Source organism: Agelaius phoeniceus, chromosome 3 (assembly GCF_051311805.1).
Source record: "Agelaius phoeniceus isolate bAgePho1 chromosome 3, bAgePho1.hap1, whole genome shotgun sequence".
Lineage (NCBI taxonomy): Eukaryota > Metazoa > Chordata > Aves > Passeriformes > Icteridae > Agelaius > Agelaius phoeniceus.
In genome coordinates this window covers 27,202,979-27,215,306 of record NC_135267.1, presented here as the reverse complement: position 1 = coordinate 27,215,306, position 12,328 = coordinate 27,202,979, and the positions used below count along the sequence as shown (strand labels likewise).

The following is a 12,328-nucleotide window of genomic DNA, read 5'->3' as shown; positions in this document are numbered from 1 at the left end:
AAGACAAAGAAATTATGCCACTATTTTCCAAAGATTAACAGGAGCCTCTGTTGAGGCTTCCTTTCTTCACTTCAGTATTCACTTACATTCTCTAGACCATGAACCAGAGGAGTTTTTTAACCAGAATTGCTTCTAGCTCATTTGGGGTTTGATGGACATACAATGGTGTCTTCTGCAGGGACTCCCAATTTTTTATTCCTCTTTTTTTCCTACACTTACCTCTGGAACACTTTCTTCTACCAGTGTTCTTATGCAGTCTACCTTTTGGAAGAAGTTTGGAGTGTCTATAGAGGACTAACCTTCAACAATTAATGATATAATTAGGACTTGTTTCTCAGTATCGAGGTCATAAAGTCAGTTATATAATCAGGTCATGCTCATTGTTCAGTCTTTCACTGATTTGAAATCTAGTGATTGAACTTTTTTTTGTTTGGTTTGGTTTGTTTTGGGTTTTTTTGTGGTTTTTTTTTTTTTTTTGGTGGATTTTTTGTTATTGTTGTTGTTTTAAATTGGGCACTGCCTACAAAAATAGATTTGTGTTCTCTCGGATGCAGTGCCTTCCATGTTAGAAATTATTAGTCCTTGCATGAATTTGTGTTTGCTTGATGCAGGGTCACCCTGGTGTAAGACTTGTGGACTTAGCAGTACATGGCCTACAGGTCCTCCTCAACTGTATGCTTTTATTTTTCCACTTGCTAAAAATGTTGATAGGCCATCCATGTGGACTGTGCCTAACATACTGCATATAGGTATTCCAAAGTCTATCTTTCTGAATCATAAGGCACTCTGAAACACATCAGATTTGTCTGCTGACTTGGATACACCAAAATTTTCATGTGCATATAAATGCAAAAATAAGTGTTTCCTGCTTTTGAGACCCTTACTTTCATTTAACTCCATTCTTTTCCAGCATCTACTGTGGAGTCAGTCAGTAGTTTCCACCCCTGTGTTACATACCTGCCTTTCTTCTTGCATTCTCTTCTGTGCAAGTTGTTCCTGCTGTACCTACTTATTCTTGTAAGCAAGAGCAAGGGATTTCAGGCAGTTTACTGTTAAGGTCTTAAAGATGACAAACAGTACACAGCTGTTGCATAAGCAAACTTAAAAGCAAAATTATCCTTCCTGGTCTAGAGAAGTTGGTCTGAATCATCTCTTCTTCCTATAAATCTGCCTTTGATGAAGAGAATCTTTCATTGTTTCCGAGTGACTAATTAACAAATGCCAACAAAATTCTATACTTTAGGAAATGCTTCTGTTATAGATTAAAGTTTACACCCTGTAAATGTTCATTTATATTGTGGGGTTTTATACGTTGTCGAGCATTTTTCAATATATAAACTCTCAGGAAGAGGGGTTTAGTATTGAAAATGTGTACAGGACTCTTGAGGAAACCCAAATGAATCAGTGGGAAGGAAGACTGACTCAGAACATCATTCTTAATCTAAGAAACCCCACCAAAATGTACCGTTAAAAGTGGCAAACCCCTAAAATATTCTCTAGAATTGTTATCTAGAGTAGCTGAAATCTCATACATTGACTCTTTGATAAGCAGTCAGTTATTTTAATATTTCTTGAAAGAAATCACAGGAAAAGCCCTTAGAAGTATTAATGTCCAATCTAGTTTACTGTGGCATGAGGAGCATTTTTAAGCAAGAGTAATTTGAAAGGACAATTTTAGTACATTTTAAAAAAAGGTTTTGTCCCTTTGCCTTCCCTTATCCCTCCCTGTATTTGAGGTATCCCTTTCCCTTGTTCTCAGGTGTGAGATAATAATTTCAGGTATTGAAAGAGTTTTTAACCTTGTAGTAGTAACTCATACTACTGAGACTTTTAAATAAAATAATTGAGACTTATCACACTGCTGTGCATTGTTTGGTTTTGTGCAGTCACTAAATACACACATGAATAATTAAGTGCTTCTACTTACAAAGAAATTAAAAAAAAAAGTATAACATTATAATATGAATTCAAGTAGCCTAAACATTCACTAAATATTAAGGGATCCCATGAGAACCCTCATATTGAAGCTGTTAATACTCTTTTAAATAAAAAAAGTATTTCTGAAGCAGCAAGTCTTTGAAATTCATCATAGAGAAAGCCAGAGGCTAGAGAAGTACCTTTGGTTTTTGTCATGAATTTCCATTGTGGTAAAGCAGAGTCGTAGGCTGTCAGAAATCCTGGCATTTCCTTTCTGAAGTGCTTTCCTCAGAAAAAGCTTGGCAGCTTCTCAACATAACAACTGAATATGAACATTCTGAAGGGCTAAATACAAATATTATAATCTTGCTACCCAACCAGCTGCAGCCCACATGGCTCTGGGAATACAGCAGCAATACCAATGGCAAGAGAAGAAAGGGCAGAGGAAGGTCCCTAATGCATTCCCTCCATCTTGCCAAGGATAAGGATTTTCTGTGCTGCCTTATGTCCTTTTCTGTAGGACCTCTGCCTGCTTCTGTTCTCAGTGACAGAACACAACTTGCTTGCTAAATACCTAAGGCATTTTAATTGTTGATGGGAGCACTGCAAGCAGGAAGGAAAGTGTTAAAATTGAGCATTGTGAACGCTTGTTGTTTTAATCATGCATGACAGATTTTTGCAGATTTAGGTAAATACTTTCTTGTCTATGGTGTCCCAGCACTGAGTAGCAGCTGTTTCTTTGCAGATCCTTCATTCCAAGGATTAGGTTTATAAATGCTCTTTGGAAAGTCCCATGAAGAATCCCTGGAATATCCCCTTTCATCTTCTCGTTGCCATGACTTGCTGACACTCAGTTCTGCCTGTGTGGAAGTAAAGCTTCAGAGGAATTACTGCCTCTGCTGCTGGCTAGAGTGAGGAGGTATCTCCTGTGATTTGGTCAGCTGCTCACGATGAGTTCTTACTAATCCTTCAGCCAGAATAACAACTACCAAACTCATGGATAAACATCACATTTATAGAATTAAGGTAGCTCACTCCCATTGGTTTTGCAAGATAAAATTCCCAGTTGTGTGTATTTCAAGGGGTGACAGACAGGGTGTCACTTTAAGGTGGTGTTAGGTAAGGACTTGTTAGTTTGGCCTGCAATAGCTTTCTGAAAGGTAATGCAGAAGGCTCCTATACATTCACTTTTCAGAGAAAACAGACTTATTTCCATTTTAGAAAACTTTACTTCTGCTTTGGTTTTAGTTTCACCTGTCGAAGATCTAATGCTGGTCTTCTGATCTGCTTTTTTTAGACATACTAAGCTATACAAAAGTTCCCAAATTGAGCAAAAGGCAGAATTCTCGTGTAGTTTTAAGAAGATTCTTCACTGTAAAAATTTGATCTTCCCAGTGTTTTTCAAAGTAAAATTGCATCCTTTCTCAGAGCTCCTGTTTTTATTGTCATATTACTCTTTGCCAATAGAATCAGAACATTTTCCCCTGTTACTGGTAGCTAGAAAGTTCCCCTACTTCATATCTTTTTTGTGTGTTTCCCCTACTTCACATCTTTTTTGTGTGTTTCTTGGACAGAACAGATACCATATGGACTGCACAGGTAAATGCAGTTTAAAAGGGTGCTGGGGTTGTTTAGTCTGGAGAAAAGGAGGCTCAGGGGTGACCTTATCACTCTCTACAACTCCCTGAAAGGCGGCTGTAGTCAGGTGGGGGTTGGTCTCTTTCTCCAGGCAGCAACTGCCAGAACCAGAGGACACAGTCTTAAGCTGTGCCAAGGGAAATATAGGTTGGATATTAGGAAAAAGTTTTTTACAGAAGGAGCGGTAAAGTACTGGAATGGTCTGCCCAGGGAGGTGGTGGAGTCACCATCCCTGGATGTGTTTAAGAAAAGAATGGATGTGGCACTTGATGCCATGGTTTAGTGAGATGTTTGGGCATGGGTTGGACTCAATCTTTAAGGTCTCTTCCATCCTTGTCATTCTGTGAATTCTGTGAAAATTATTTGTATAGTTGCCTTATGTGGTTACCCACCTTCATAATTTTCTAATAGTTTGCATTGGTTTTTCTTGTTGTATTGCAGGAGATAGCTAAAAGTTTAGTTTATGTTTTCTGGACAGTGAACTTATTTATATGATTTTGTGTTGATGTTGAGCTTTTGTCATGTCCTGTTGCAGGGAAAAACTATTAAGGTTATTGAGGATTGCTCATGTACCTGTTGGAAGTTAATTTTTATTCCACATACACTTAGTTTTTACTTTAAAATTCTTAGATTTTGTAGGTGATACGTGGCATGATAAAATGAGGCTTGGTGATCAGAACAGAAGGTGTACTTGGTTCTGAGAGCATGTGTTTTTCTATCCTCAGAATAAATGGTAGAACTAATTTGGAGCAGGAGGAGGAAAAGAGGATAAGTGAGGGTTAGGAGAGCTGATTCTGAGGTGGTGTAGCTGCTTGTAATAATGAAGTGCCAGACTTCACCCTGTAGTTAATTAAATTGCTTTTAAAGAATGCAATAGTGGGAGAACATTTCCAAGTACACTGCATAGTTATGGTATATTGCTCTGTGTCTGTAGAGCCAAATTAAATATGTTAAATAAGATCTCAGGGGGTCAATTATGATGATAATACAAGTAGTGACAATGCAACAAGTAGTGATATTAATTTCATGAATGTTGCACAGGTATAAATCATCTCAGTATTTGTTCCATTATATTGCCACAGAAATTGTAGGAGAATGGATAATACTCAGATGGTTGATTACTATTTATATTATTGCATTATCATGTATTTACAGAGCAAGGCTTCCCTCATTACATTACACTTTGGCACTTTATTGGAAGACTTCTCATTTGTTACTGTATTGTGAGACCTCAGCAATTCATCCAGGACAAATGGTTTCAAAGTAGACTTTGCCATAAAAGGATGTGTTGTGCAAAGCATTTCAGGGCTGTCTTCAATTTTGCAAATTAATACCAAATTAATGAACTTATTTCTTAGAAGCACTCTGGTGTGAGCAACAGTGCCAGAGTGTAAGGATAACAGATGATTTATTAGGGAGCTGTTAATATGAATTGCAGGAAAAGTAAACTGGACCTAAACCCTCAACCATAAAAACCAACATAATATAATTGAGAAAAGAACCACAATAATTTGTGGGATATATTATATAGCTTACTAGAGGGGAGGTTGTTTGCATTGACCACCAAATTTGTCTCTTCTGATGCCAGAAACTGAGCAGTCCATTTGCTGCCTGCCTCCTGTTCTAGCAGCATGGTACACAGCCCTGAATCCTCCTTCTGCACTGTTGGAATTGCCTGCTCTCTGAGAAGGGCCAGACTCACATAGCACTGAGCCTGTGCCTCAAGGAGATTCTCCCCAAAACAGAGATCTGCAAAAAGAGGACTGGAGTAACAGAGGTCAATGAAAATAGAATTAATAATTCTGTCAGTGATGTGCTTCTCTATTCTTGGGGTGAGAAAGGGTGGTGACGTTTAAAGCACTGCACAGCAGTATGGATTTTTGTCATGTAATGACCAAAGTAAGCTGCATGTGGGTTACAAGAAATCAATACTCTTGCAGTGTAGGGTAGGTCTTCAGCATTATTCTTTACTAGGTTATTGATATTGGTAGGTGTCCCTTGTAAAGCCTGCCCTAAGCAAGCAGTTTGAGTAGAGGACTCCTGTATTTTTACTGTTTATAGCAAAGGAGTTGTTAAATGACACACACTGCAATATATAACCTGGAGAATCATAATTCATATTTGTGAAAGAAGTGGTAATGCTGAGATAATGAAACTGTCAAGAGTTCACAAAATAGACTTCCTGAGTGCTAGCAGTAAAGGCCTTTTGTTACATTTATGCTTGAATTTCAGCACACACTTATTTAAAAAGGTTGACTTTGATGTCCTAAAACTCAATGAAGATTAAAATCCACTTATTTTTTCTTATCAAGAATGGAAGAAGTAAAGCAGAAAAACTCCTTTATTTCTCTGTGTTCTCTTTTTATAGTATCTGTTTGTTTTCTTTAGGCCTCACAGCAAAGTTTATAATGACTGCCAAACATGGCAGAATTTGCTTTCATTTTGAAAATGATGGGAATGAAGATCTCTGAATCATTGAGTTGCAACCTTTGGTCAGTTTGGAAGTCTCCAGCCCAGCCTCCTGCTTAGAGCATGGCTAGTGGTAATATCTGAACAGGTTGCCCAGGGCTTTATCCAGCAGGGGCTTGAAAACCCCCAAGAATGCAAACTGGACCACTCTGGGCAACCTGCTGTACTGCTGGGGTGTCCTTGTGGGAATAAGGGGTTCCCTATATCCAGGCAGAACTGCTCTAGTTTCACTGTAACCATTGTCTTTTGTCCTGCCACCACTGCAAAGAACCTGACCTTGTCCCTTGAGAACTTCCCTGTAAAGTACCAGGAACTGCTGTAAGATTCCCTGAAACCGTCTTTGCTCCAGACTGAACAACCCTGCTCCTTCGTGTGGTCTGCACAGGGACAGTGCCCTCTTGGTGGTGGCCCTCCCCTGGACATACTCAGGAGATGTTTATTGATAAGTGAAACTTTTGGAATTGGCAATTTCTTTCTGGATAAGCCTCTGAATAGAGTTAGTTTCTGAAGGTGAGAACTATCTAAGCAGTTACAATGCACATGGATGGGCCCAAAGTAGCAGAAACTTACCCTGTAGCATAACAGGCGCCACAGAACTGAGCATTGCCTCCATTATGTCATGTTATCCACTCTGTTGCCATGTTACCATGTACATAGTCTCCTGTTTATCAAGGATATGCAGGATATTCCCGCTATAGCTTTTTGTTTTAACCAACAAAGAAATGTATGTGTGTCTTTCATGAACCTTGTCACTGGTACTTTTTGTAGGAGTTGGTCATTTACTGAAATTGAAGATTAAAAACTTTGAAAGAATGAAAAGAATACTCTGTATTTGTACAGAGTGATGATAGTTTAGAGATACTGAGCTTTAAAATGGTACTTTCCTCACTAACATGCAAATTAAATAAATCAGCTTTCTGAAAAAGATCAGTTTAGGATATTTACATAAAAATAGTTCTATTCAACAAAATTATACTTTCCTCTCTGTATTTACATGTTTTTAAATGCCAAAGAATGGTGTATAGTTTACTTTTCTGTTGCAAAGCATAGTCTTAGTGTCAAGACAGTAAGAAGGATAATAGCATATGGCTCTACTGCAGCCTCTAGTTAAATTGATCATCCTGTCAGATTCCTTAGGAGTAATTTTGTGCTTATTGACTTTAGCAGATTTTCTTGTTCTGTAAGGACGTCATTGAAACCAAATTTTAAGCTTAAAAAAAATAATCATCACTTAAAAAAAAAAGAAGAATGGGTAGATAAGATAAAAATACTAGCAGTGACAATCAAAAGATAATTCTGGGAGAAGAACACTAGCATAAAAACTGGTTTCTGCATTGTCTTCACTTTTAGTTGATCATTGAAATGTTCTCTTCTATCCAGTACCCACCCAGGTGGTGATAGTTCCCTCTTGCTGTGCATAATTTCAGTGCTGTGTGATGTTATGCACAGCAAGTGTCTGCTCTATCAACTATTTTTTTCCTTCCTGTAACATGCTTGCTTAGCCGTTCCCAAATGAGGGTCATTTTTGATCAGGGTGATAATCAGTTTGACAAGGTTTGGAAAGTTCTCACAGAATTCTGGTGCTTTCATCAAAAAACTGCTGTACCCATCCAGTTTTCCTGTAATGGTTGGAAGGCCATGGTATTTGCTTCAAAAGCATGAGTGGTTCCTTTTAAAAAGATCTTTGCATTGTGGAAGACAAATATGCTTTGGAAAAAAGGCAGTTTGTAAGGAAACCTCCTGACATTATAGCTTTCTGCCTTGAGGAGGTTTTCTTGACTCAGGATAGTATTGTTATGACTAAAAGAAACAGGATGTATGGAATAGGCAATTTTCTGATGTATTTCTGCAGTTTGAATTATATCAGTTTTTCTTCCTTGCTGGAATCCACTGTTGTGTTCTTGTAAGTACCAGGGTGGAAATTAGCTCTGCAATTGCAAAAACAAAAGTAAAAACACAGCAGTGGAATCTTTTCTTCCAAAGTGATGCAGCAAGTAACTAATCCTGCAGCTGGTTTTGCAGCTTTAATTAAAGGTAGGTACACATTATAGAATACCTCACTGAAGTAATTTCCTAATCTTGGTCTCCTTAATTAATCAAAACTTGGAACCTTGAATACTGTATTTGCTTTGTCTTTTCCCATGTGCAATACTCCCTTCTGCTGCAAAATATGGAAACAGGGGAAATGTACACACACCCCTATTAAAAGGGGAAAAAAAAAAAAAGGAAGTTTAATACATTTAAAGGCCAGACTGTTCCATGACCTTTATGGAATCCACTCTTTCTGAATGAAAATTTATAGTTTAGGGTCAAACATCTGTTTTGGTTTATGGAAATCAGTATGCAGAAATTACCTTATCACTGTTAATGACTTTTTACATATTGTATGTATCATATGTGTATTGTATGCATTGTTCAAATTTGGCACTCTTCTCCAGCAGCCAAGCCTAATTATGTTTGTGTTTAATTGAGTGTTGAGTGTTGCTAAGAGTAAATGGGCAGCGTAATGAGGACATTCAGGAAGAGTCACCTCTGGTTTGTAGGAAATACACAAATGGATGTACTTGTATCAGTGTACAACACTAATGAATCCATTCAGGATTTTTTTCTTACGTTTAAATTGATCCTAGAATGCAATGGGCACCCATTCCTTGAAGATCTGAAGAAAAGAAAATTCTAGGAAGAAATTAGGGAGTTCAGAGGAAGGGGTAAACAGGTAATGAAACAGACTCAAATTTGAGAACAGGTTATTTGCTGGTCTTTACCTACCATACTTGATCTGTCTTGGCAGTTTTCTTCTCAGACACAAGTGAAACAAGACAGATGAATAAACAGGGTTGCCTTGTTCAGTTAACGCTGTATATCTCAGAAACAAGACCAAGCAGAAGGTGCAGTCTGAAAGTGATGAGATCCTTGGAGTCAAGATAAACATTCATGTTTTCAGTCCTCAGATAAAGAAACATATTCTGAACTGGAGAAAAACACGTTTAGGTTTTACTTTCAAAAAGTCAGTAAAGAAAATGAGGTAGTGCATTGGCATGTTACTTAAGATATTCAAAAGAATGGAATTCTTTGATGCTATTCAGTTCCTCTTTGACTGGTGGATTTGTGAAGACTTTATTGCCAGGTGACATGAAATGTAGAGGCCAAGTTTGTTCCTTTTCTCTTATTCAGGAGTTGTCTTTTTACTTTTCTAGTTGTTTTCATTGTTATTTTACTTTTGCTTTATGTAAGTTTTCTCTCATTTATAGTTCTAGTGATTTAATTACATGTTCAGCATAAATGAAGCTTTTAGTTCTAAGCAGGTGGGATTCAAAAAAGGTAATTTGTACAACTGACTGGAGACATAACTTTTACCTGGTTGTGTGCAACAGCATTTACCTGTGTGAGGTAAATATTTCAGTTCTAGAATAAGATGAGTACTTGCAACTTAACAATTACACCTTTAAAGTTGATGTATAGTTTAAAGATTAGTGAAAATGGTAAAACCTGCTCTGATATCTGTGAAAGGTTTTATTTGGTTTGAATTTGCACCTAAGACATCTCATTGGAACTTTTCATGAAAATACTAGTGGATAAAAATAATACCTTTACAAGTTACACAGACCCTGGTTCTTCCTCTTATTTCATGTTTCAACAGTAGTTCTTCCCAAATTACTAAAGTTATGTCAACAGTACAACATTTCTACATATATATGTCCAAAATACCACTAGAGGGACGTTGCTTTTCCAAATCAGACACACTTGCTTTATCCCTGTGGATTGAAGGGTGTTGGTAGCTGGTGTTCAGCATGCTGATCTTCTTGAGCCAAGCTCTCACGGGCTGAGAACATTTTGTCCCAGTAAGAGTGCCTCCAGCTCTTCAGTGTCTGCCTATTAGCTGCTTCAAGCTCTTGAGCCATTAGCTTTAGAGAAAATGATGAAAGACTGAGAAGCCTCATGTACAAAAATTTTATCTGTTTTTTTTTTTTTTTTATGCATCATGGAATTGTATTTTGAAGGTTTTTCCACAGCATTTGTATTGCTGTTTTTCCCTCCCTTTCTGGGAGGGAACCCTTACTGAGTTTCCTTTTCCCTCATAAAACCAGTCACTACACACACCCATGTCATGGTTTAACCCCAACCAGCAACCAAGTTACACACACCCACTTGCTCATTCACCCCTTTAGTGGTATGGAGTAGAGAATTGGAAAGAAGTAAACCCTTGCGGGTAAAGATAAGAACAGATTAATAATTGAATAAGTAAATTTACTATAGTAAAGTACATTTTTACACAGAAAGTAAAATATTATAATAATAAAAGGATATTATTGGTATTTATAACAATAATTGTAAGTAAAAGGATAAGAGAGAGAGAGGGAGAAGTAAAGCCCAATAAAACAAGTGATGCACGTTACAGTCGCTCACCACTCACTGACCAATGCCCAGAGAGTCCCTGAGCAGTGATGGGCCCCTCCCAGCCAACTCCCCTCAGTTTGCACCCTGACCCTGACATTCTGCAGTGTGGAATATCCCTTTGGCCAGTTTGGGTCAGCTGTCCTGATAGTGCTTCCTCCTGGTTTCTTATGCACCTGCTCACTGGCAGAGCATGGAACACTGGTAAGTCCTTCACTTGGGGTAAACACTACTTAGCAACAACCACATCAGTTTGTTATTAACATTTTTCTTGTGCTAAATCCCAGCCACAGCATGGTACAATCTATTAGGAACAAAATCATCTTGATTGCAGACAAAACCAAGATGACCCACAACTCATTTTGCTGGACTTTGGTACTTGTGGCAAACGTCACCCAGGTGCTCACTTGATTTCTCAAAAAGAAGATCTAGTGGTCTTCAAAGCTTTCAGGTTTAGTGGAACTACATAGGAATTAGAACATTTTAATGTGTAAAAATATTAGTGTATTTGCTGCTCAGTGCAGGCTTCAGTGAAGAATTCTATATATGATTTATACAATACAATAATTTGTGTCTTTCCTGTTTGATTCAGGTGATTGCCATTGTTATGGATATGTTTACAGATGTGGATATTTTTAGAGAAATCGTGGAAGCATCTACTAGAGGAATTGCAGTGTATATCCTGCTTGATGAATCGAACTTCAGTCACTTTCTGAAGATGACAGAGAAACAAGGCTGTCAAGTTCAGAGGCTCAGGGTAAGGCATACTGTCTTCCTTTGCATGAACATTCACTACTTACTCCTCCACAGCCCACTGAAAAGTGATTATTATTGGAAGAGTGGTTATTAAATACTGATTTTTCAAATTAAAAACCAGGTGTAAATAGGTAAGCTCTCAGCAGAACGTTCTCTACAGATATATATATATTTTTAAAAGCATCTTTTTCAGGTGTCAAAACAAGTGCATTTTGTAGAATATCATAACTTCCATATATATTTTATAAAATATTTTTCCATTATTGTGTATTTAGGAATACTGAAAAACTAAGCTTCTTTTTATCCTTTCTCCTATAGTTGCCTGCAGATAAAGTCATAAGACTTAGATAAATTTGCGTACTCCATTTCATGATTTCTTCTTTAAGGTTCTGCATTAAAATACTTCAGGAGGCCCAAGATTCTATTTTTGTAGTGTTTTCCTGAAAATCCATATTTCCATGTCTGTGCTTTGTCCTATTCCTTTTACACATTAAATATGTAATTTTATCCTGTAAGAGAGATTACAAGATGACATTTACATTTTGGTGAGATGTCCTGCACTGCCTAAACATTTATCAGGGATTAGAATATAAACCATGAGTTGCACTGAACTGACGTAAGTGCTTCATAAATACTTGTAGGTTTACTGTACTGCTGGCAGTAATAAAGAAGTTCCAAGGATGTTGTCAAAGTCTTTTTGCAAAGTTCTGAGCACTGCCTTAACTCATAGTTCCATTTGAAATTGCTTGCCTGTTCTAAGAACCCAGTCCAGGAATCGCAGAGAGATGTGGTGTATTTGTGAGGATAAAGAAGACTTTTTGGTAGATGTTTGGAGCAAACTCTATTTTATACCCTTTTTTATTCTGTAGTGTTATATCCTCAGAAGTATTCCCATTCTACTTGCTGTGCTTGTTTCTTTGTCTCTGGTTGCCTAATACACGGAGTGATGGGAACTTCTGAGGAAAAACCACCAAAACTGTGGTGTTTTATAAACACTGGTAGTGATTGCCTTCATGAAGTCAGTATTTGGCAGTACTTCCATATTCTGGAACTTGAGATATCACCATTTGCTGATTACTTGGGCTAATTATACCATAGAGGTTGCCAAAAATGGTCTATGTCCATATATGGAATGAGTTTTTTCCTTCAAAAA

The 12,328-nt window shown here is 37.5% G+C and overlaps 1 protein-coding gene across 1 annotated transcript in view; it reads left to right on the top strand.

The window, feature by feature from the left end:
* Nucleotides 1-12,328, top strand: part of FAM83B (family with sequence similarity 83 member B) — a 44,493-nt gene that overhangs the window by 20,319 nt on the left and 11,846 nt on the right. The window contains exon 2 of the mRNA XM_054630557.2: nucleotides 11,012-11,176. Coding sequence (XP_054486532.2) covers nucleotides 11,012-11,176 — 165 coding nt within the window. The remainder of the gene's footprint in view (nucleotides 1-11,011; nucleotides 11,177-12,328) is intronic.